Raw genomic sequence first — 23,499 nt, forward strand, 5'->3', positions numbered from 1 at the left:
CGATAAAAATATATGAAATAGATTTAGAATAATTCATTGTATTTTCAAAATCAATACGGATGTTGTGGAGAAACGTTTTCATACATAAATGTAAATAAGAAATTAAATAAAAATACGTTGTAAGAAAAACGCGACGTGTTTGGCCTTGGTTGCTATGCCGTCAAGATTCGTGATAGTGTTCTAAACAAATTTCAATGGCCGGGAACAAATAAACATGAATCATGACGTATTAGGGTCGTGGCCAATGGAATGACTGTTTTTGCGGGAATTCAAAATTACAAATTAAAAAATATTTTTTATGCCACTAATAATTCCCAAAAAAAAATTTTCTTACCGGACAGTATTTCACAGACCTTTATTACTTTAAAAATGTAAACAAAAAAACTGATATTTCCCTATTATCAATGTTTAAAAAAATCTTTGAGATATTAGTGGACTTGGTTTTTTTTACTGCAAAATATTCAGCATAGAATCCAGCACTAAAACTTGGGGAAAAATCTAAAAAATTCAAAAAAATACTTTGGACAGTTTTTCTCGTATGATCGGGATATGTTTTACAAATAAACCAATCCATTAGCACAGCTCGTTCGTTATTATCCACTCAAGTGGTGTTGTAAATTGATATTATAATGAAGCAAACGATTTTTCTGTATGCACATGCAATATGCAGTCATATTTCCAATGCCGTTAATGCCAATGTCATAAAAAAACATCGACAAAGAGTCGTATTTTAAGATCATGGCTCAGTATTTGCATTGAACTTTGCTAACATCAAATCGTTTTGGGCACCCATGATAAAAATTCCGTGTAGGACTGGGTAGGTGCATAAATTATTTATTGGCTTTGAATTCCTTAATGTACAAAATTGCATCTGTCTTACTCTAAAAGTGATTTACTTAAAAATCTTTCATAATAATATGGTAAAAGAATCATACAGTTGCGTAGAAAAAATAATGTATATTCATTTATTCATATAAAGGTGCATATTACAAACAAAAAATTACGTATTCCTTACTCTATGAGGCTAAAATCCCTGTGTTGAGTTAGGAGTTGGGATACAGCATAACGGAAAGTTAAAGCATGCATATTATTAAAGAAAACTAAAAAAAAATATTACATAAACATAAATTTTAATAAACATCTGGGCAAAACGCTCAACAGAATATAAATCTATGCTATGTCTCGCAGCAGTCTCCCGCAAGGGTCTCTTCCCTTAGACAAAATACAAACTTGTACACTTCTCCTGAAAATGGCTTTCGTTTTGGAGAACTCAATATGTTCATCCGGGACATTGAACACTCTTGGGGCCACAAAAGTGAAATTTATCTGAGCGAAGGTAAAATAAAAATATTGTTTATTATCATCAGCCCTTCGTGTCTTATGTGATATTAGATATTATCAAGGTGTGATATTAGTTTTTTTTAATTTAGTACAATTCATTTTGTTCCATTGTTACTTTACATTACTTTGAAATTGTATTATTAGCGATGTTTATCTTTATTATCATTATGTATATAATATACCCCATCTAGAATACGCTTCTCCTATTTGGTCTCCATTCTACAGGACTCATATTGACCATATCGAGTCTGTCCAACACCGTTTTCTAAGAAAAGTGGCATGGTTGCTCGGATTATAAAGGGGTAATTATTCCTATTTTGAAATAGAGCAATCTCTTAATTTATCTTCATTGGAGAGACGTAGAACTGAGATGGACCTTATATGCATTTTCAAAATACTTAATTCTTTAAGTGATGTCCCATCTCTGTTACAATCAATTTCTTTTCATGTTCCCAACCGTGTCACCAGAAGTCAAAATCTGCTATTTATAAAATCTTCTAAGAGCAACTTTAGTTATGCCCCAATGTCCAGAATGTGTAGATTAGTCAATTCATCACACGACTTGGAATTCTTTGGAATAGATCGAACTACGTTAACCAACGCATTTTTTTCTAAACTTTTTAAAAACATTTTTGCTACAATTCCAATTTACGGAGCTTATGACCTGTTATTGGCTGGTTAGAGTGGCCACTTTACTGTGTAACATTCACCATTCCCCCTTAGTTTGAATGTCCATATTTTTGCAATTCATCCTTATGTTGATTTTTGTCAAGTTCAAAAGCTGTGTGATACATAAAAATTAGACAAACTCAGAATAGGATCTCGATTTCCAACTTGCGCTCTGTAGCTGCAGGACACGTTGTGTTATCTCGATACCTTCGGTAAAATATGTTTTTTTTATTAAAAACATATCTCAATATTTTTTTCATAAAATGTATATCGGGGTTATATTTCTAACCGTCCATGCGCTATGTAGCTGCAAGACGTGTTGTAATCTAGGTTCTATAACCTCCATCTCTATTTTAGAACAGGCTTAACTATGTTAAAAGATGGAGACTATCCTAACCAGAGGACGCTCCGTATTCATTATTTAATCCACTAGTTTTATATAGATTCCCTGTAGCTCAATCACAACGACGTGTTTAAAAACATGCTAAGCATTTGAGCGATCACAATGAACAATAATGAATATGCTTAAGTTATCGCAGTCATAAGTCAACGCCTGTGTAATCTCTAATTCAACGCTCGTGTCGGTTTGTTTTTTGTTTTCCTCGTAAATAAATACAGTTAATTGGCGAAAAATCGGCGTTTACTATAAAAAAATTTAGGTTTTATAACCGATGAAAACTTTTAAAAAAGTTACTAAAATGGTTATGAACGATCGCCGAATCACAATCAGAGATGTCGCTGATGATGTTGGCATATCGATTGGCACATGGCATGAAATTTGTTCGAATGTTTTGGGTATGAAACGCGCGGTAGCAAAATTTGTTCCGAATTTTTTGAATTTTGAAGAAAAACAGCGGCGAATGGAAGTTGCTCAGGTGTCACTGAATGAAGTCAACGACGGTGCAGAATTACTGAAACGTGTTATAACAGGTGACGAAACATGGGTTTACCGATATGATGTCGAAACTAAGGCTCAATCGTCCCAGGGAAGGCGTTCTGGATCGTCAAAAGACGAAAATTGCCCAGTACGCCGAACACGTCTAAGCGGCTGCCACAGACAAAGTAAACAACGAATCCAGGGGCATTTATACCAACATAATATGACAATTCGACAATTGGACTCTCCAAACCCGCGAAATTAAAAAAATTCCCATTATTTTCTGAACACACCTCGTATCTAGTACTCTCAAATTAACGACGTTTTAGACAAAGAATCGCTCACCCAAATGATAGATGGTATAATGCCATACATGAGCTAATGAATAACAACATAACTTCTCTGAAGAATCCTGAATATCTAAAACTGCATGCATAAAATATGTGGGAACATTTTGTGCATTCGGCTGCTTGGCAGATTTTTAGCAGCAGGAAATCTACACAACACAATGCAACGAATTCATGCAATAAATTAATAATTAAAGTTGATCGATTATTTCCGACTCTCCTTGGAGTCGGGAGTGTCATTAACGGCCATTGTTGCTCTTGACTTTTAACAAACTGAAGATTTCCTCAAGGTCTGCACAGTGTACAGCTTGAACTATTCACTTTATTCAATGTTCTAGTATTTACCTTGATAACGGATTTCAACGGTAAGATTAGCAATACTCACACAAATATTTTTTTCTGATTGACGAGTGGCCAATTTTATCACGACCATTGTCTGTTCACCCCTTTGTGATATAAAACCCTTTTACTTCATAGAATAATGCCCAATTTCAATCTGTTTTAACATGACTATCTTTAGATAGTTACGATTTATCTAGATACATAAATTAAGCCAAAAATTCTTCTCCTTATAGTTAAAATTAACTCCGAAATTACTTTAAGATTTTCATTAAGCCTTTGGTGTAATGGTTATGAACGCTTGCCTTACGTTCAGGGGTTCCAGTTTTAGTTCCCGGTAATAAAAGAGAAAACAAAAAATATTCTTAAAATTTCATCATCGTTCCCCTTTCCGCACGTGATGGTGCCTAGGGCACTGCATTGCTCTTACACCAACCGCAGCGTATCTTGTTTTTTTCATGAAGGTAAAATGATTAGTCTTACGCTTCAAGTGCCAGTCAGAAACTATGAATTATTATACCGTGAAAACGCACTTTTAAATAAATATTTTAACCCAACTAACCGTCAACGTCAACCGCGCGGTGGCGCCTCCCTCGCTTCTCCCCTGCAGAAGTACGCAACCATTTGTTTTTTTTAAATATATATACATATTTTTTAATGTGTTCGTTCTAAATATTTCTTTAAATATGCTAATATGTCTTCTTGTCCATACTGATCATCGTGGTTTCGGATGTGACAGGGTTTAAAGAACACACTGTTTATATGAATGAATGATTTTTAAAGAATAATTTAAATTTAATAATTTATATTGTTCATTTTATTTAAATGCGTATTTTATTAATGTTTATTTTATTGTAAATTCCTACAATTTTAGAAATTTATTTTTCTTATTTTATTTAATTAGTGTTTACATGTAATTGATAAAAAATAAGTATGTCCCATTTTTAGTCTTTGTATATTTTTGCGTATTATGCATTATTTTTCATTGTTTGTAAACCAAATAAATAAATAGAAATTTGTTTAGTCTCCTACCAGTCTGCCGATGTCGGTCACGACGAAACCCGGTCTTTGACAAAATATATAAATAAAAGTGCAATATTTTAAATTTTATAATTACAACCTAGTAGAGTTGTTATGATCCTCAATTAATGCGTCAACCTATAGAGAAGCCCTATCACTATGTTTCATAGAACGCAAGCGATGTTGGTTAGCAACAAATTGGCGGCCATTTTGTTTTGTTTGACAACATAGGCATAACGGTTCTATCGGATGCTTTTGTCGCTGTACTTGACTTTGTTTGTAAATAAATCGACTATGGTGAATTGCAGTATGCTTGGTTGCAGCAGTAGGAGCGTCAAAGGTGTTAAAGGAGTCAGTTTTCACAGGTAATTGATTTCGAATATTTTCCCATGGAGTTGGGATTTATGTCTCAATAAATGTAACATAAGTTTGTTGTAAATAAAATGAATATATAAATAAAAAAATAAACGCACACATGTATTTTCAATTTTATAAAATAAATAGAGGCGAATTATAGAAAAATAAATTGGAATAACCCTGCAATAATTTCATTTCATTTATTTTTTTCATTGATTTATTTTTAGTTACACTGAGAACATTACAGAGTATTCAATTAATTCTCAACACATTGCAAAATATACTTATCTGATTTATTGAATAGAAAAGAGATTAAAAAAAGTCATGTAAAATTGACATACATATTACAATTTGGAAATTGCCCTCCTAAGAGTAATTCCACTGTCATGAAATATATCGACATCCGAGGCGATACGATTGAATAACACGATTGCTCTACCTACCGGCATAACCATTGGCAGGTTGGTTCTGCATCGTGGTAACAGGGACAAATAGACCGAATTCATTTAGAATATCGGAATTATGGAAAAAATGAACACACAACCTTAACAAAAGATGTTAAAAATATTAAAAGTAAAAATATTTTGCTAAATGTGTAACCCGTAAGGATTTATCAATGAAAAATTAAAAAAAAATTATGGAACTAAATTCCAAGCGACTTCTTACCAAGGAATTGTCAGAACCTGAATATTTGAAAAAATCTTGGCATTTCTAAGAACAAATCCAAGCATTTTAAAGGGAGTCACCACGTAATGATATTATATGTAGATTAAATAATAACTTAGCGTCAAACAGCACCCCGGAATCCTTGGACGTCGTCGCTCGTTCAAGCTTTACTCCATCCATGATATAACGGAAATTAATTGTTTTGGACGCTCCTGTGTACGACGTGACAAAACATTTAGAGACATTGAAGAACAGTTTGTTTCATTTACTCCATCGTATAATATTTTGAATGTTGTACTGAATACATAGGTACATATTTAAAAGTATTTGCTATGCAAATTGGTATCCATTTGGCAATTCTAGACCTGAGTACGGCCCATTGTTTTGCTGCGAACTGTAGCTTACTTAATACCCAATAGTCATAGAATGGTTTTCCTACGTCTGGGCTCCTCTATAGCTTGGCGCATTATTACTATGAGTTATGATCCAATATTTGCCCGCAGCGAACCTACTGAAAATATTGTTGAATACAATATTTATTGTCTTCCAAATTCAAATAATGTCAAGGTTTATACAATTTACGATAGTATAATGTGCCTCAGTTGTTTTTGCATTTCCCTCGAGTGAGTCACCGTCGAGTTTGGTAGTCCGGTCTGATCCCACGACTGGTATTTTGCATAATGCATCGACTGCATAAATCAGTATTCACTTCACTGCCACCAATCATTCTTCTGACTCTGCCGTCTCCCTCATTCTCGCGAGACGAATGAATCTGAAGGATAGTGAATTGAATTTAAATGTAATGAACAGTTCGCCGTGTATTTTTACTGTGGACAAAACGTCTCTGGAGATAAAATGATTTTTATTTGTGAAAATTCAGTCACAAATAAACGTTATTAATAATTAAACTAGAACGCTATAGAATTAAGAATAGTCCAGAAGGAGCGTTGAATCGTATTTGAATACATCGGACTGTGTAAAAAAAAAAACCCACTTTCGCCGCGCGCTTGCGTGAAGTCGCCGCGTTATGTTGCTAAATCGCGAAAAATATAATCATATCACAAAACATGTAAGATTTTAATAAAAGCAATATGTTAATTTCTCTAAAATATTATTGTAAACGAGGATAGATTGATTGACACAACAGAGTAGATAAGTAAAGGGTAATTTGATAAGAGTAATTTAATTAATGAACTTTGAACTTTAAAAATAAAGCAAATTTTATTTTACATAAAACTGATATTTTTGTCATGTTAAAAAATATTTGATGTTTTAAAGATAATCTCGGTCAAATGTCCACCACAGCGTTGTTTAATCCGAGAGGTCCGATTTTTATTAGTTCTCTCATTAGATGAGCAAAGTAGCTTGAAAAATTTGACTAGCCTGGCAACACTAACAAAATGTCCATTTTCTTTTCTGATAATCTGACAGGTGGAAAAATATTTTTTTTTTTGAGTAATGCATTTACTACTTACACATGAAATCTGATCCCATCCTGTTTCTTTAAGATCTCAGCAGTATTTCTACACTTTAAAACGACACAACCCGGCATAGTTGAATTCAAATCGGGAGTTGCGTACTGTGCGACGTCTACAAAAAGACTATTCTCAATTCTATGAGAAGAACTTAAAGAGCTTTGTTAATCACTCATGAACAAATATTTACCAAGGAAAGTTACATAATCCTTTTTACAATGTTTGTCCGAAGGGTTTTTACACGATTTCATGACACACGTAGGCATTTTTGTTTCGATTCTAAACGTCAGGCCTAGCTGGCGGTCGAAGAACGACTAAATAAGCGTTGGGCATGAGTTAAGTGTCATCATTTTTGAGGTCTCGGGGCATGTATATGTATTAATATGTCAATGCACAAGCTTCTTTATCAAGCTATAATTAAAAAATACATACAGAAAATTTGTTTTTATCGTATAGATTACAGACGATTTAAGATGTCTCTCTTTCTATTGTGATACAGGCCGAGGTTATTAGAAATCCGAATATCTTTTTAAATTTAATCGATTCTTTCTCTAGCCTCTCCCGCGCGGTTTTTCCAGTCAAATTCCTTAAACGTCAGTAGCCTTAAGTTTCCCACAAGTTGTTCTTGACTATGAAATGGTTTTTTTTCTTCCCCGCAAGCGATTTGACCTTCTGCAGATGAATTGCCGGCTCGGTATTGCTTTATGCCATTAACCGCGACGACTGTAAAATAATACCCGTGTATTTGACGATTTTAATACAATTAGAATACTGTCCCAAACTTACCCGCTTCAAATGCAAGCCGGATTAGAGCAGAGCAAAAAATATCGCTGTTCTTCGAGAGTCTGATATAATCTTGTGTATTATATTAAATTATTAATTTTGATCCAAACGAAAATCCTAAATGTTTTTGAATTTGAAAAATATAATACTTATGAGGTCGAATTGACAAAAAAAAACAAAATAAATTATTGGTGAATAGAAAGAGTTGTCGGTAAAAATTTCAGTACGCTAGAATAGTCATGTCAAATAAGTTTTCATTATATATTTTTGTTGTAAAATATGTTTTTTTAAGGTTTTGGGTGTTTTTCATAATAATGCATATTATTTTTGCGATTTTTGTTTTATTTCCAATTGTTGTAATTTTAATTTTAAGATCTATTATGTTCCATGTATTTTTAAAATGTTTAATGTTCAAGGTTTATCTGTTTTTACTGTCTTGTCTGTAATGTAGTTTTGCTCCCATTTAACATTTGTAAACACTGTTTATTTCTGGATAGTATTACCAAGAATGGTAAAAGCCATAATATTTTTTTTTAAAAGAGTTGTCTGTAAAAAATAATTCAAAATCGTAGTTATTATTATTTTCTTAAGCAAAACAAACTACCACGCCATTTCCCATAGTAGTCGGCTGAGTGTATGGAACGCAAAATGTCTTTGCGTACAGACCTCGCTTTCCCTAGACATATGTATATATCTTGTATATGTATATAAAGTGTTGAAAAAATAAATGTAACAGGTTAATGCAGTGGGCAAAAATTAAATAATTACTGCTTTTATCTCCTGAAATATCAGTGTTATTTATTTATTTTATTAAGGAAATCATACAGTCTTTGCATAAATACAAGGTACAAAAGAACAATTACAGATTTAACATTAATTTATTATGAATGCAGGGGAGAAGGGAAAAAATAATTAAATTCTAAAAAAAAAATATTTAAAAATATAAATATTAAATAAAAAGTACATAAAAGGGAGAAGATATTGCATAGCTCAACTCTACTTTCCTCCCCTCTCTCTCTGCTTTCATGAACATTTATATTTCTTAGTAAAAATTCACAACCAACAATAATTAATTAGATGCAGGTAGTAGATGTACATATTAATAAGTAAAAATTAAGAGTTGGAATTAAGAATTAAAAGACAAAGTTAAAATAAAATTAAAACATAAAATTAAAAGTCAAAAGTCAAAATTAAAAGTTAAAAGTTGAGCAGGAGATAAATTCAAAATGTCTTTAACAGATCTAATAAAAATATGGTATTTACTATGTAATATGTCGATGTCACTAAAACTGTAATTTTAGGTAATCTGTATTCTTCTAAGAATCTAATAGAGATAATAGAAGAAGTCAAGTATATGTAGTTTATATATTTCATGACATTAAAAAATATAGGTATAAGACTATATTCACATTCGCAGAACGACGAACAAACAAAAATCCATATTACAAAATAAACAATCAGAAAATGTCGCCATTCTGCCCACCAATCATATAACAAAAATTTTAGAAAAGAAAACTGATATAATTTATTAACTCATTGACTAAGCAAATCATCTTACGGGCAAGCTCTCACGTTTCTCACGTGAACTGTGCAAAAGTATGCGTAAATGAAATAACACGTTATCTTACGTTTTATAGATGTTTGTGTTTAATTTGAAACATCATTGACATAAAATACTCTGACCAAATAATCGAGTATATCTCCCTTTCCCGCCTTTAAAGTGGAGCCGGCGCAGCGGGTATTTCTAACCGTCCAGCCGAAAAGCAATGAGCATCGATCGGGCGCGCGGGTAGAGAGTGTATTTCTATATTTTAAGTGTGTATTTCTATACTTGGTCAAATCTTTTAATCCGCAGTTATTCCTAAATTCAGCGTTGTGTACTTTTGAGCACTACCACATCCGTTGTATAATCTCGAATGATGTAATTTTTAAAATAACTTTTTATCAGTACGGGGACTGTAGACTGTAGGCAGTTGAATATTCATTGCCTCTGCGGATAACAATGTAAAGAACGAACATAATACACCTAATCGTTATCTTAATTACATAACTTATATTATGTTTATTTCAAGGACAACTTTATGTATGGTCATTCGCAGAACATTATGATACTTATTATGCGACAATTCGCTAAGGCATAGTGACGTAATCGATGTTACCTGGTTAGAAATAATATTTATTGGTAACGTTAATTTTTTTGACGTCATCGGTGTTGCCAGGCAGATGTTTTTAATCGGAAAGTTCAGCGTTCACTCTGTTAATTTTCCTTGTATTTTTTGCGGTTTTAGGTTATTCATTTTACAAGAGTACGTGTAATTTTGATTCAAGAAATACACATATTAGACGTGTGCGCCGATCATAAAAAAGGCCCTAAAATGGCTGGCGGCGCCATAATCGACGTGCTTTTGAGCAAAGATCGGCAACTTTTTCAGCTCTATAATCTGCCATAACTCCTTTGATTCTACTGAATTGTTTTTCATCTCATCAGTTTTAAGATGATGGGATTAACCAATACCAAATTTGAGCTCTTTTGATATTTTTATTTTATTTATTGGGGATATCAACAGTAATACATTTAACAAAAATACAACAAATAAAATATACAGAGAATAAAACTAATGACAGATATCCACAGAAATACATTAAATACACGTACAATACATACTAGTGTGTTTGTGTGAGTGTAAGTAAGTGAGAGGGTGGGTGTTATATTGGAATGAGGGTGGACATGTGTGTAAATATTGCACAAGTGTCAAGTGTCGAATATATAATTAAACTTTTAATTCGTTTTCGGTAAATTCATACGCTGTGCCGTAAAGTTTAAAACATATTTATTAGATGCCTTTTTAGTTTTATCGCCAGAGCCTTTTTATGTAATGTATAAATAATTGGTATAGTGTGAATTCATTCCCGCATGTTCTAAATTTAACATCTCCAGATCAACAGTGAAGTAACTCATTTTTAAAGCTATTACGTTGTTATTTTCCCGCTTTTCCGATTCCCACCTCAGACACTCGCGAGAAAGATGTATTAACCGCCGGGAAAATGTGTGCACATACGGCGATTCGCTTTTCATCGGTTGCTATAATTTGGCAACGATTCTGCAGAGAATATCCGAGTGAGTATTTTGGTCGTGTGCACGCATCCTGTTTGCACTATATCTGTATCCGTGATTTATTTCAACCATTATATACGACGTTTTTACGTAGGACGAATAGCTGAGCCAACTTTTGCGTTGCAAACTGAGCTTATGTCAAAATACGTAATATTTATAATACTAACATTTTGTGCGGAGAAAATAAATAACGATTTCACAATAGTTCTGCTTTTTGCAAAGATTTTTCCTTAAATTTAGAATACGGAAAAATAAATTATGTTGTCAGAACAAACAAAGTGATAAACGTTTCATTTGTCACTGTAAATGATAGCATATTTTTATTGTTATAATGTACACAGTACGTCAAATTCTATGTCGACTCGGATTTTAAAAATTTAGTCCGTGATAAATCTTTTGACGTTTAGTTTTGCAACTGACAAATACAATATGTGTGTCAAATAAAATAAAAACTACAAACTGACTGCTGAAGTTGAAGGTCAATATTATTTTAGTCGTCTTACAAATTAATGGTTGTTTTCAGTTACAAAATAAATCAATGTGATTCTTATTCCTATGCTTTGAAATGGGAGTCAGTGCTGTTAACATGTAAGCTCCCGACGTCATTGCGACCTGTGAAGATCTATGTTGTTACTGGTCCCCTGAGTTAGCTCTCGCCCTTCAAGCCCAGAGCCCCGATTCCAATGGGAAGTTAACAGATTTATCTTCGACTGTCTATAAAGAAAAACCGATATTTGTGTACGAAAATGAGTATATTTGCATGAACATTTAAAGTATCTTCGTCGGTAACCTATAATTGAACATGTTTAGAAGAAAAAAATGTATGCATATTCTGATTTTCATACAAAAAACTTAATTTTATTTTGTAGATAAAATTGAAGATAAATGTTTTTTTTAAATTTTATTTTATATATTTTTATTATTAATAAAACATATAATACTAAAAGTACTTTATACATTCCCAGGAGTTATCAAAGGAACTCATTTGAGACCGTAATTAAAAAAAAAAAATTGTGACAATATATAATATCAGACATAGTTAATACATCTGAAATAGTAAGAAAACATTATTCTATAAGAAACATAAAACACAGCACTTTACACCATCTATATCAATTACATTAATAACTATCACTATCAAAAAGATTTAAGTAATATTTTTCAATTGCGACACTTCTGGAATTTTTATTTGATTTTTTGTGTCCTAGCTCATCGGGCAGTTTATTATATTCGGAATGGCCAATATTTTCCAAAGACCTACTACCGAACTTAGTTGAGCGAAACTTAGACACATGAAGATTCCCCGAGTAACGCGTATTCTAATTGTGAATATCATGATCAAATGTGTATTTTAAATTTGTGTGAGCAGAAAAGTTTTCAAAATAATATTGGTTATGTCATACAGTGGCATCACCTTGAAAGGAAGTATCTTTGTTTGTCGGTAGATATCCTTAATACGGGAATCCCATTTAAGTCCAAGAATGTTTCTTGGAGCTCTGTTCTGAAGAACTTAACTTCCCATTGTAATCGGGGCCCTGGTCTCAAAAGAGCCTGACTATTGTGTGCAGGGCGAGAGTTCTCAATTCGCTAAATCTCCACCTCCAAGCCCAAATCCATAAAGTACCAGGCTATTATGTAGGGGCGAGCGCTCTAGCATCCCCAGGTTCAACCGGTGGTCCCTGATTATCCTGATTAATGATTACAATTGGTATAAGAGCCCTTTTCCAAATTACAATCGAACTTCTCGGTATGATAAAATAACCCATTTGCTACGTTGTACGTACATATATAATGGTACATTAATAGTTATTCGAGTGCCATTTACACAGTTCTCGATATTGCAGGCACTTAGCGACTTGCTTGTTTGACTTTACTAGCACACTTGTTTCTCCCGTATAAACAAATATGTAATTATACGATTGTTTAATTAGTGTGTCACACCACTTATCGCACACCGTGTATCGTTTTATAAAAATAGCAATCTGCACTCAAAAAGTTAGTTCTATTTGATAAGGAAACGGCTATGTTTCGACTCATTTCCGGTCTTTTTAGTTTGTACAAATGTCTATTATTTAAGAAATATTATAAATAATTTCCCGCTGATTAATTATGAACACCTATAAAAAGAATAAACAAGAGTTACTTGTTAGAAAACGAAATTCTTCTATAGGTCTAATGTGCAAAACGTCAATGTTTTGACGAGTTTTTAACACATCTGTAATCTGTAGGCACAGCCCAGAAAGTAACGCGACAAGCGATTTTGCATACAATTTGTCGATAATGCCGTCGTTGATTACGCAATAGAGAAATATCACATACTTCGAATACCGATAAAAATATATAAAATGGATTAAGAATAATAATTAAGATATTGTGGAGAAATATTTCCATACATATAAAATAAAAAAAATACGGCCCTAGAAAAACGCGAAATGTCTGGCCTTGATAGTTGTGACGTCAAGATTTGTGGCAATGTTCTAAACAAATTTGAATGGTCAGGAACAAATAAACATAAATCGTGACATATCAGGGCGTGGCCAATGGAATGACCGTTTTTGCGGGAATTCCAAATTCAATTTTTTTCACTCTACAGTATTTCATAGACTTTTATTACTTTAAAAATGTTTTAAAAAAGTAGTATTTCCCTATAGCAACAAAAAAGCGACCAAACCGACGAAATTTCGTAAGTGTTCTAATTTTCCGAAAATTGTGAATTTAGAAAAGCTTTATACCATTTATGTCTGGAAAATTTGATGCACGTTGCTGCAGGTGAAAATAATCAGACTGTGGCCCATTTCGCACGTGTCGTCCAAATCTACACGGCACGATAAAATTATGGTGGATTGAAATTTATTGTATATTATTATTTTGTATTTATTTACAATTTATTCAGCGGCCTCTCAGGTAAAAATCATGCAAAAAGAAATTGAATTAAGGAAAAATAAATCGAGGTGTACTTATTATTCCGTTTGCTTGGCATTAAAGAAATAAATATAATTTTTAAAAATACGTATTTTATTTGTAATACAATCTCTTTAAAATGTTGCAATGCTTATACTTAGGAAATAAAAAAAAAAAAAGAGAAGGTATAATACGACCTGCCATCCAATTATATCGACGATGGAAAGCAAAACGTCACTAAGCGACATGTAGCAACTTTACTGAAGAGTCAATTGATTTTTTAAAAATGAATAGTCAAATCTCATATGTCTAATATTTTAGCGTATTTCATACATAATTTAAATAAAAAAATAATACATGAGATTTTTTATACTTAAAAAAAAATTGCCTCTTCCGTAAAGTTGCTATATGTCGCTTAGTATCTTTTTGCTTTCCAACGTCGATATGTATTCACTTAAATTTTACAAAATAAAGCTACTGCTTAAACAATATTAAGAATAAAATAATACGTAACCAAAAAAATACTCTTGATAAAAATTCATACAATAATATAAATCAACGAATTAACCCTTAATTATTTTATCATGCTGTGTGGATTTTCGCCATCGTGTGAAAAGAATGGGCCTACGCCATACCGTTTTGATATGGAAGGAAGATGACACAGCCATGGTGCTAAAACGTCCTCTACACCCTCCAGTAGCTCAATCACAAATAACTATCGACGTGCTTAAAAACACGGTAAGTATTTGAGCGATCACAATGAACAATAATGAACATGCTTAAGTTATCGCAGTCATAATTCAACGTGAGTGTAATCTCTAAGTCAACGCTCGGTCGGTCTATTTTTGTTTTCCTCGTAAATAAATACAGTTCACTGGCGAAAAATCGGCGATTACTATAAAAAATAATACAATATATGATTATGATAAAATTATAAATAAATTTATCAATGAAACTTTTTCGTTTAGTTTTACTTTTTATTATTTCGACCAACGAGCGCTTTCGCCTAAGTAGGCATCTTCAAGACTACTTATGCTAAAGCGCTCGTTGGTCAAAATAATAAAAAGTTAAACTAAACCAAGAAGTTTCATTGATAAGTTTATTTTTAATTTTATCATAATCATTAACTATGGAGTTTTATCAAGAAATATCAACAAAAAACACCAATACAATATATTGCATTTTCAAAATAGTAAGGAGTATCTAATACAAAAAAGTGAAAATTAAATTACAATTACTATGGCGACTGCTTTTCTTGACATTTGGCTCGCCAACCGCCGGCTAAATTAAATAAATAGCATTATAAATAATAAATAAATAAATAAAAATAGCCGTTTTGGAATATTTTTTATATTTACACCGGTGAAATTCAAATATGTGATTGCGCAGCAGGATTGTACGTTGCGAAACGCAAATATTTTGACATTTAATATTAGATTTTCACGGATGTCGCATTGTGATCGCGAATACGATAAACAACCATGGTGAGAAATTGTTGTCACGTCGCTCATTAGCACGTCGATAGCTATTTGTGATTGAGCTACAGATCGCTTCAACGTCTCGCGATATACCGCCATGAATTACGATAACTCATGTGTTTAATTTTTCACGAATATGTAACTGAGCAATCAATATCCTTCTCCGCAGATGAACGTGCGGGTGACGACGATGGACGCGGAGCTGGAGTTCGCGATCCAGCAGACCACGACCGGCAAGCAGCTGTTCGACCAGGTCGTCAAGACGATCGGCCTCCGGGAAGTTTGGTTCTTCGGTCTCCAGTACACCGACTCCAAGGGGGACCTCACGTGGATCAAGCTTTACAAAAAGGTAATCTCTAACCAAATATTACCCGCGAACCCGGCAGTGGAAAACCGGCAAATTTATTCTCGCGTTTATGTGCAAACGCAACCGTTTATAGTTTCATGTAAAATTAAGAATCGAAAAACGGTTTGATGAACGCACGTGTAATGTGCTGTTATTTATGCTTTGCTGAAACTATGAAATAAGTAGGAAACATCTACGTAGATTTTCGCGGCCATCGCTTGACTGAGATTTCAGAACTAAATTAAAATTATCTGTACGACCGGTAAAAGACAGAAGAGGAGAGATAACACTCCACTTTATTTTTCTCCCTAATAAAAGCAGGAGAGAAGTAGGGAATCTTTTTAATATTTATTTTCTACTCTTTGCACAGAAATTTCCAACCGATTCTTTATTTTTTTCTTCCACATCTCTCCAAACAATTTCGTTGGGATTAAAGCGACTTCCGCTGACATATTGAAGTATTGTGCGAATTAATGGAGTAAAATTCTTTGTAATCATAAAATAGGTTTTTTATTAATATTTTGAGTTACAGGTGACGTACAATCATAAAATGTTTTTTATTTAATGAGATGTATGTCCTCCTTTTGCTTTTATAACAGCCTGAACACGTTTTGGCATGGAATCAATTACGCATCAAAACTTCGTCAATTTTTTTATACTCTGTCATCTCAAAACCACATCTGAATAACAGCTTCCATCATCTTTATCTTGGTGGTACAGTCTAATTTTTGTATCCTAGATTTACAAATCGCACACAAATTTTCTATAGGGTGAATTTCCAGACCAGTCTAAAAGAGTTATTAAGGATCCGGTCCCCATATACGAAAAGCAGCCCCAACACATCTTCTTCACAGGATATTTCACCGTTTGGTCAATATGAGCCACAGTAAGTTTTTCATCCCCACTTTTTCTAACACATTTTGTGCAATATCCTGCCCGAGAAAGTGCGTCTCATCTGAAAACAGCACCTTCCTCTAGTCTTCTACAGTCCATTTGGTATATTTTCTAGCCCAAATGAGCCCTTGCTTCATCATACGTGCCGTCAGGAGTTGTTTCTTCTGTGGTCGAATTGCTGTTCTTTCAGATTCAATGAGTCTTCTTCGAAATTTTGAGTCATGTATCATCACCCCAGTGGCTGCCAAATCTCGTTGAAGTTCGTAACTGGTTTTTCTGGGGTTTAACTTACTATTTCTGATTAATGATATTTTATCTCGGACACTAGTTTTTCGGTTTGTTCCATATTTCCCAATTATCTTTGCTTCAATTGACTCTGTTTCTCTTTTCTGCTAATAATCTTGCTGACTGCTCTCTGACTCACAAAACATTCATTTGCAATCTCCTTCTGATTTATTGATGTATGTTCACTTAAGGTTATAATCTTTTCCCCTTTCGTCGGCTTGATATCTATGATTTAAACCAACTCAAAAACACTGTTTAATATGCAAGAAATTTATTAAATTAGTCCTTTATTGATAAAATGTAAAAAAAAAACAACAGATAGTGCACCAACAAATACCAATATGAGCGCGCAAAGGATTAATGAACTGTAAGTCATAATTTTTGGCCTTAAACAACTGTCAAATTGACATGAGTGTTGCTGTACGTAAAAAATGACAAAAAATACTCTTATCCCATTCGCACAATACTGTACCTACATGTTCTATAATAGTAAACACACTATGTAGCTGTGTAAGCTGCAGCTAGAATGAAAATTCACTAAAACGGTAAATAAGAAATCGCTAAAAAATCTTACTCTAGTTTGAAAATCTCTCAAAAGGCGTAACAGCCGTAAAAATATAATATACAAAGCTTTGTAGGTATTAAGATATCAAATTCAGACATCAATAGCACGGATTTTCTAGAAAAGCTTTCGTGAAATACACCCTTGCGCAAACATAATAAATTGTCGCCTTAGTTGGAATGCAATATAAGTTTTTTTTAATCTGTATTTAAGATTATAGTAAAATATTGTTCTCCTTACAAAATGGCATATATCTCTGTCATTTGAACAAAGAAATTTTTGACAGAAAAGAGATAAAAATCATTTTTACAATAACACGTATCTCAAAGAAGATGTACGAGTATTTTCCTTGAAATACAGCGTACGGTGGCTGGTCCGTAGTACAGTAGTTTACATTTGTTTAAATGAAACACTTAAAAATCATGTGTACCTTCAATCTTAAAAACAAAATATTTTGTAAAACGGAAACCCCTAAAGTTTCATACAAAATAACTGATTTATGAAGCTTTTATTGTATCCTGTAATGTTATCACTTAGTGACAAGCGTTGTATTCAAATTAAAGCGACGTTATATTTTACTCATTCGTTGCGATGATTAATCTTGAATATACGTAGGTATAAATAGTTAAAATGTTTCATACGACGCTACGTGACAGTTTGAATTATTTAGCTTGCCCCCACATTCATTTGTCTAATGAAAATTGCTCAATTTTGTTGCCATTTATGACTGACATCCGACAGAAACGTCCGAGTAATCTTTTATTCAAATCATTGTTACATTCAGAATAATTAATTTCGTAATGTTGTCGATTTCGTTAGCCGGATGATCTAACTTGATTTTCCAAACGGTTCCCGAGTCGACGATGTTTCGAATGAAAAATAAAATATATATACAGGGTGTTCATTAAACCCTGTCACATCCGAAACCACGATGATCAGTATGAACAAGAAGACATATTGGCACATTAAAATAATGTTTAAAAACAATTTATTTTTTTTAAAAAGCAAATAGTTGCTTACTTCTGCAGGGGCGTAACGAGGAGGGGATAGGAGGGAGTCTGATACTGCGCTGCGCTCCCCTCACTTCTCCCGTGCAGAAGTAAGCAACCATTTGTTTTTTTAGATATATTATTTTTAGAATTTTTCTTTGTTTTAGAACTAAATAACCGCAACTGGGTTTCGTTTCAAAAAAAGAATAACCCGCTAAGCTTCTGTATAGAGGCTTGTCAGCCGGTGGTATAGAGGGGATACGGAAGGAGGTAATGAAAAATACACCACAATACCCAGACCAATTAAAGAAAGTCTTTCTTGGGTTTTTTTTCTTGCAACTGGCGAGAATTAAACCCGCGACATCAGTTTCACAGTTGGCCGTCTAATCAACTGCGCCACGGCACCGGTTAAAGATGTAAAATATAGTGTACTTTTTCGTATGGGGGAATAAGCTGAGGTAATCCGCTAGTTTCATCGTTCACTGAGAATGGGCTGGGCGCTCTTTATATGATTTTTTTTTGGAGGATGATATAAACGGCGGTGGTGAATAAATTTATAATAAATAATATATTTTATTATATATTTCCCCGTAAACATCGTTACTATAAAACATTATTATCGAAATTCAAATATAATGGTAATGTCTTCTTGCCCATACTGATCATCGTGGTTTCGGATGTGACAGGGCTTAAAGAACACCTATATATATATATATATATATATATATTTCGTTGTATCTGTATCGCCAACGATATTTGCTTAGTTCTCAGTTTAGTTTGGAAGATGAAGTCATCATTGTGCGAGAAGATTAGTTGTATTTGAGATAAGATAAAAATATATTTTGCCGCTTTGAAAACCATTCTCGTTTTATCTCAAGGTTTACGGACGATAAAATACTTAACTAGTTACAACAATGGAGTAATTCATCGATTTATGTTATTATTTATTGTCAAGGCCTGGATTCGCGGTCGTTAAAATAGGCGCATCGTGTATATTAAAAATTAAAACGAATAATATTTTTCTTATTTTTATTTTATTTGTGCAGAACGTGTTGTCCATATAATATCGGCTTCCAATGTCTTTTTTGTCTATTGCATAAATTATGTTTTCCTCTACGAAATTAATTTTTTTGCGGTATTTGTAACGTAGGATCGATCATTTTTCCTTAACGTACTAAAACATGTTTAGACTTTTTTAAATTGGTAAACCAACTGAAAAAAAAACAATTAAGTACGTTTGATTTAATCGAATCTTGACCCTCGATATGACTGTGGTAAATTATAGCGCAGAACAGCAGGCTTAGACAAATCACATGTCTTATTGTCCTCTGGAAGTTGAACTTCAATGTTTCTGCTCTCCCTAATTAGCCCACACAAATTCACGTTCAAATGTCGCCGGAAATGTTTCTTCTGTGCCAATATTCTTTATCTACAAAGATTTAAACTGACCGGACGTTTTTATTTTCACGTATTTTGTCATCAATCATTACTCCTAAGTGGTTGTGACCAGAGGTGATTGTCGGCCGTGATTTGTAATTTCCGCACCTGATATAAATGCTTCCCTAACTGTAGGAAATTGCACTAATTTCCCGGAAAATGTTACTTTAACTCTCTCGAGTTAGTGCCTAAAGTAAGATTATTTCGCTCCTCGCGTATACGTTTTTAGTTTAAACTTTTGAAATATTTATTTATTACGGACTCATTTAGTCCATTTAGCTACAATAAAATTCCTTTTTTTATATACAAGTACGATATTTTTAACACGCCCCTTTACTTATTTAAAAATAAATTAGGACTCATTTTTTCTGGCTGCGATACGATCCCACTTGCTATTTAATGATGCTCACACTTACACACACCTGGACACTTACTCCTACACAAATACACACAAACACACCACTACACTTACTCTCATACAAATACACATAAACACACCCTTTTGTTGTGCCACAATTAAATATGGATGATTTTTATTTAGAAACTTCGCTGGTCTGTCTTTAAACCATATTTTTTAAATTTTATTTTATCATTATCGACTGTTTGTTTCTGTAAAATAAACAAATAAATAGATACTCTAAATGAGGAAGTTCAGTGGTTCTTTATATACAAGTACGATTAAATATAACAAAAAAGTTTAAAGCTTCATCATCATTGTATGTCCGCTCCCTAGTTGAGCATATTGTGTCCACGAAGATCCTCCGAGCATCTCTGTCGGCTGCCAGCTCCCGTGCATCCTTCCAAGCCAGGTTCGCATCCCGTAGTTCTGACACGAACTGCCGACGAACAGTCAGCAGTGGACGTCCAGGACGCCGAGGCAAGCGTGGTTAAGGCTCTCGGGAGGCATCCGCAGTACATGGCTCAGCCGACCGTATCGCCTCCGCTCGATGACTGAAGTCCATGTGGATTATAAAAAGGGACGATGCAAGGATGCAACCTTAACGAACTCCGGTGGTGACCTTAAACCAACCTGTGACAACATCGTTGATTCTGATTTGGCATTCGCTATTTGAGTGAAAGGCTTTGATAAGTTCAATTGGTTTTATAGGCACCCCATATGATTCTAGTATTTTCCAGATTGTGAGTCTGTGCGGACTATCAAACACTTTTTCGTCATTTACGAAGCACATAGCCGAGGAACTATTAAGTTCTGATTTGGCATTCGCTATTTGAGTGAAAGGCTTTAATAAGTTCAATTGGTTTTATAGGCACCCCATATGATTCTAGTATTTTCCAGATTGTGAGTCTGTGCGGACTATCAAACACTTTTTCGTCATTTACGAAGCACATAGCCGAGGAACTATTAAGTTCTGATTTGGCATTCGCTATTTGAGTGAAAGGCTTAATAAGTTCAATTGGTTTTATAGGCACCCCATATGATTCTAGTATTTTCCAGATTGTGAGTCTGTGCGGACTATCAAACACTTTTTCGTCATTTACGAAGCACATAGCCGAGGAACTATTAAGTTCTGATTTGGCATTCGCTTTTTGAGTGAAAGGCTTTAATAAGTTCAATTGGTTTTATAGGCACCCCATATGATTCTAGTATTTTCCAGATTGTGAGTCTGTGCGGACTATCAAACACCTTTTCGTCATTTACGAAGCACATAGCCGAGGAACTATTAAGTTCCTCGTTCGCCAGTAGAATACAGCGAATGTTGTGGATATGATCCGCGCATGATCTACCAGGTAGGAAACCTGTCTGGTTCTCCCTCAATAGTCGCATAATTGTTTCTCGAACTCTTTGCAGTATTACCAAGTTTTAAGCTAGGACAAAATAAAAAAATACGTCCTAGGGACAGGATCTCTGCTCTATTTAAGCGATTGTTTAAATCTAGAAAGAATTACACCAAAAAGGTTCGAATCCTGTCCCGAGTTTTACAATACGACACAATCGGGACATCAGTACATGCAAGCCATGGTTGTTGTGATGATCGAGGCACCGCGTACCATTATTTCGCAACCGACGAATCGGAACATTGAATGCCACTTGTTCCAGTAACGATGGTACATAAATCAAGCCATTGAACTAAACATAAATATGGTGTCAATGTTATTTCTACGTTTTTTGTAGACTTGAGATTTTTATCATTGACTCCATTTCTCCGTAAGTGTAGTCTCCCCCCTCAAAGCCAATTATCCATGCTACTTTTCTTAGCGGACGATGTTGCACCGATTCAAAATCAAATGAAAATATTTTAGATCTAAATTTTTGCAACAGAGAGGGAAATATTTTTGAGAAAGGGATATATAAGTCTATGCGTTTACATGGCTTATGACCTGTCATTGGTTGGTTTGAGTGACCACTTTACACACTTTAGATCTAATTGACTCCCATGGGAGGAAATCCAGCCTGTCTACAAACATTTGGACATACTCTAAACATTATTGATTAAACAAACTGGTATAAGAAATATAAACTTTGAAAAATTGAACAATGTTTGATTATGTCCAAATGCTTGCAGACTGGCTGGATTTCCTCCCTAGGGAGTTGTTCATATTTAAATTTATGACAGGTCATAAGCCCTGTAAATGCCTAGACTTCCATATTCCCTTCTCAAAAATGTTTTCCCTTCACTGTTGCATAAATTTAGATGATGTCGCATACATTTAAACGACTCCCCAGGGAGGAAATCCAGCCTGCCTACAAACATTTGGACATACTCAAAACATTGTTGAAAAAGTTTTAAGTATTATTTAGATATATTTGTTTGATTTTATTTCAGTTGTATTTTAATTTGGACATATACCTGCTACGATTGATGATACTCACAAAAAATGATAGTTTGTCCTTCTGTACGAAATCTGCTGACCCACGAGTCACAATTCCTACGGACTTGTTTGCCATTCTCTATATATTCCTTTACCTTTCCACCGTGACTCTGTGAAGGAATGTATATCTTGCCCCCCTGCCTAACGTCCGCGTCCGTTGCTCGGCGCGTCGGAGGCTGCGCAAACCGGATTAGCCGAGATGAGTCATCTCCGTCTGAGGTTTCTTCAGAGATAGTACTAGATTAAGTAAATGCATCGCTGTATGCATCTTCCCCTGTCCACCGGCCTGTTTAATTTTAACGAACAGTTGTACCGTATAATTTCTCTAGATTATAAGTTTGTAGGCGGTTAAACGTCGACGTGGTAATAAGTGATCGTTCTCCCAGCTGATGGGCGGTACCTGAACATTTTTATTTCTGTCTTGGCCTCCTTCAGCTTTTGTCTCCAACTCCGCATGTCCTCAGCAGCCATCTTCCAATTTGCAACTTTTAGAAGCTGTGTTGCATCCTATTTTACGTCACGCTCCCACCTCTCTCATCTTCCGATCCTTCTTTTACCCTCTGGATGCTCGATCAAGACGCTCTTAGTTACTCGCGCATCAGGCGTTCTTTGTACGTGTCCAGCCCATCTCAACCTGAGCAGTTTTATGTGTGTCGAGATACTAGGGGCTTCATATATGCTGTACAATTCGGCATTTTTAAAATGAATGATGCCAAAAACGGCCATTTTGAACGCCACATGTCCTGTGTGATACATAATATGTCAACGGTATCCTACCAAAGAAAA

At 34.1% G+C, this 23,499-nt stretch overlaps 1 protein-coding gene across 3 annotated transcripts in view; it reads left to right on the forward strand.

The window, feature by feature from the left end:
• The window catches only part of LOC148272074 (moesin/ezrin/radixin homolog 1-like), an 88,027-nt gene extending 70,591 nt beyond the window's left edge, over positions 1-17,436 (forward strand). For all 3 annotated transcript variants that reach the window (XM_088240565.1, XM_088240566.1, XM_088240564.1), the window contains one exon: positions 15,538-17,436. In XM_088240565.1, coding sequence (XP_088096691.1) covers positions 15,538-15,843 — 306 coding nt within the window. In that variant the 3' untranslated portion in view covers positions 15,844-17,436. The remainder of the gene's footprint in view (positions 1-15,537) is intronic.
• The last annotated feature ends 6,063 nt before the right edge of the window (positions 17,437-23,499 follow it).

Source organism: Micrasema longulum, unplaced genomic scaffold (assembly GCF_059751315.1).
Source record: "Micrasema longulum isolate JH-2025_06_02 unplaced genomic scaffold, ASM5975131v1 h1tg002500l, whole genome shotgun sequence".
NCBI lineage: Eukaryota > Metazoa > Arthropoda > Insecta > Trichoptera > Brachycentridae > Micrasema > Micrasema longulum.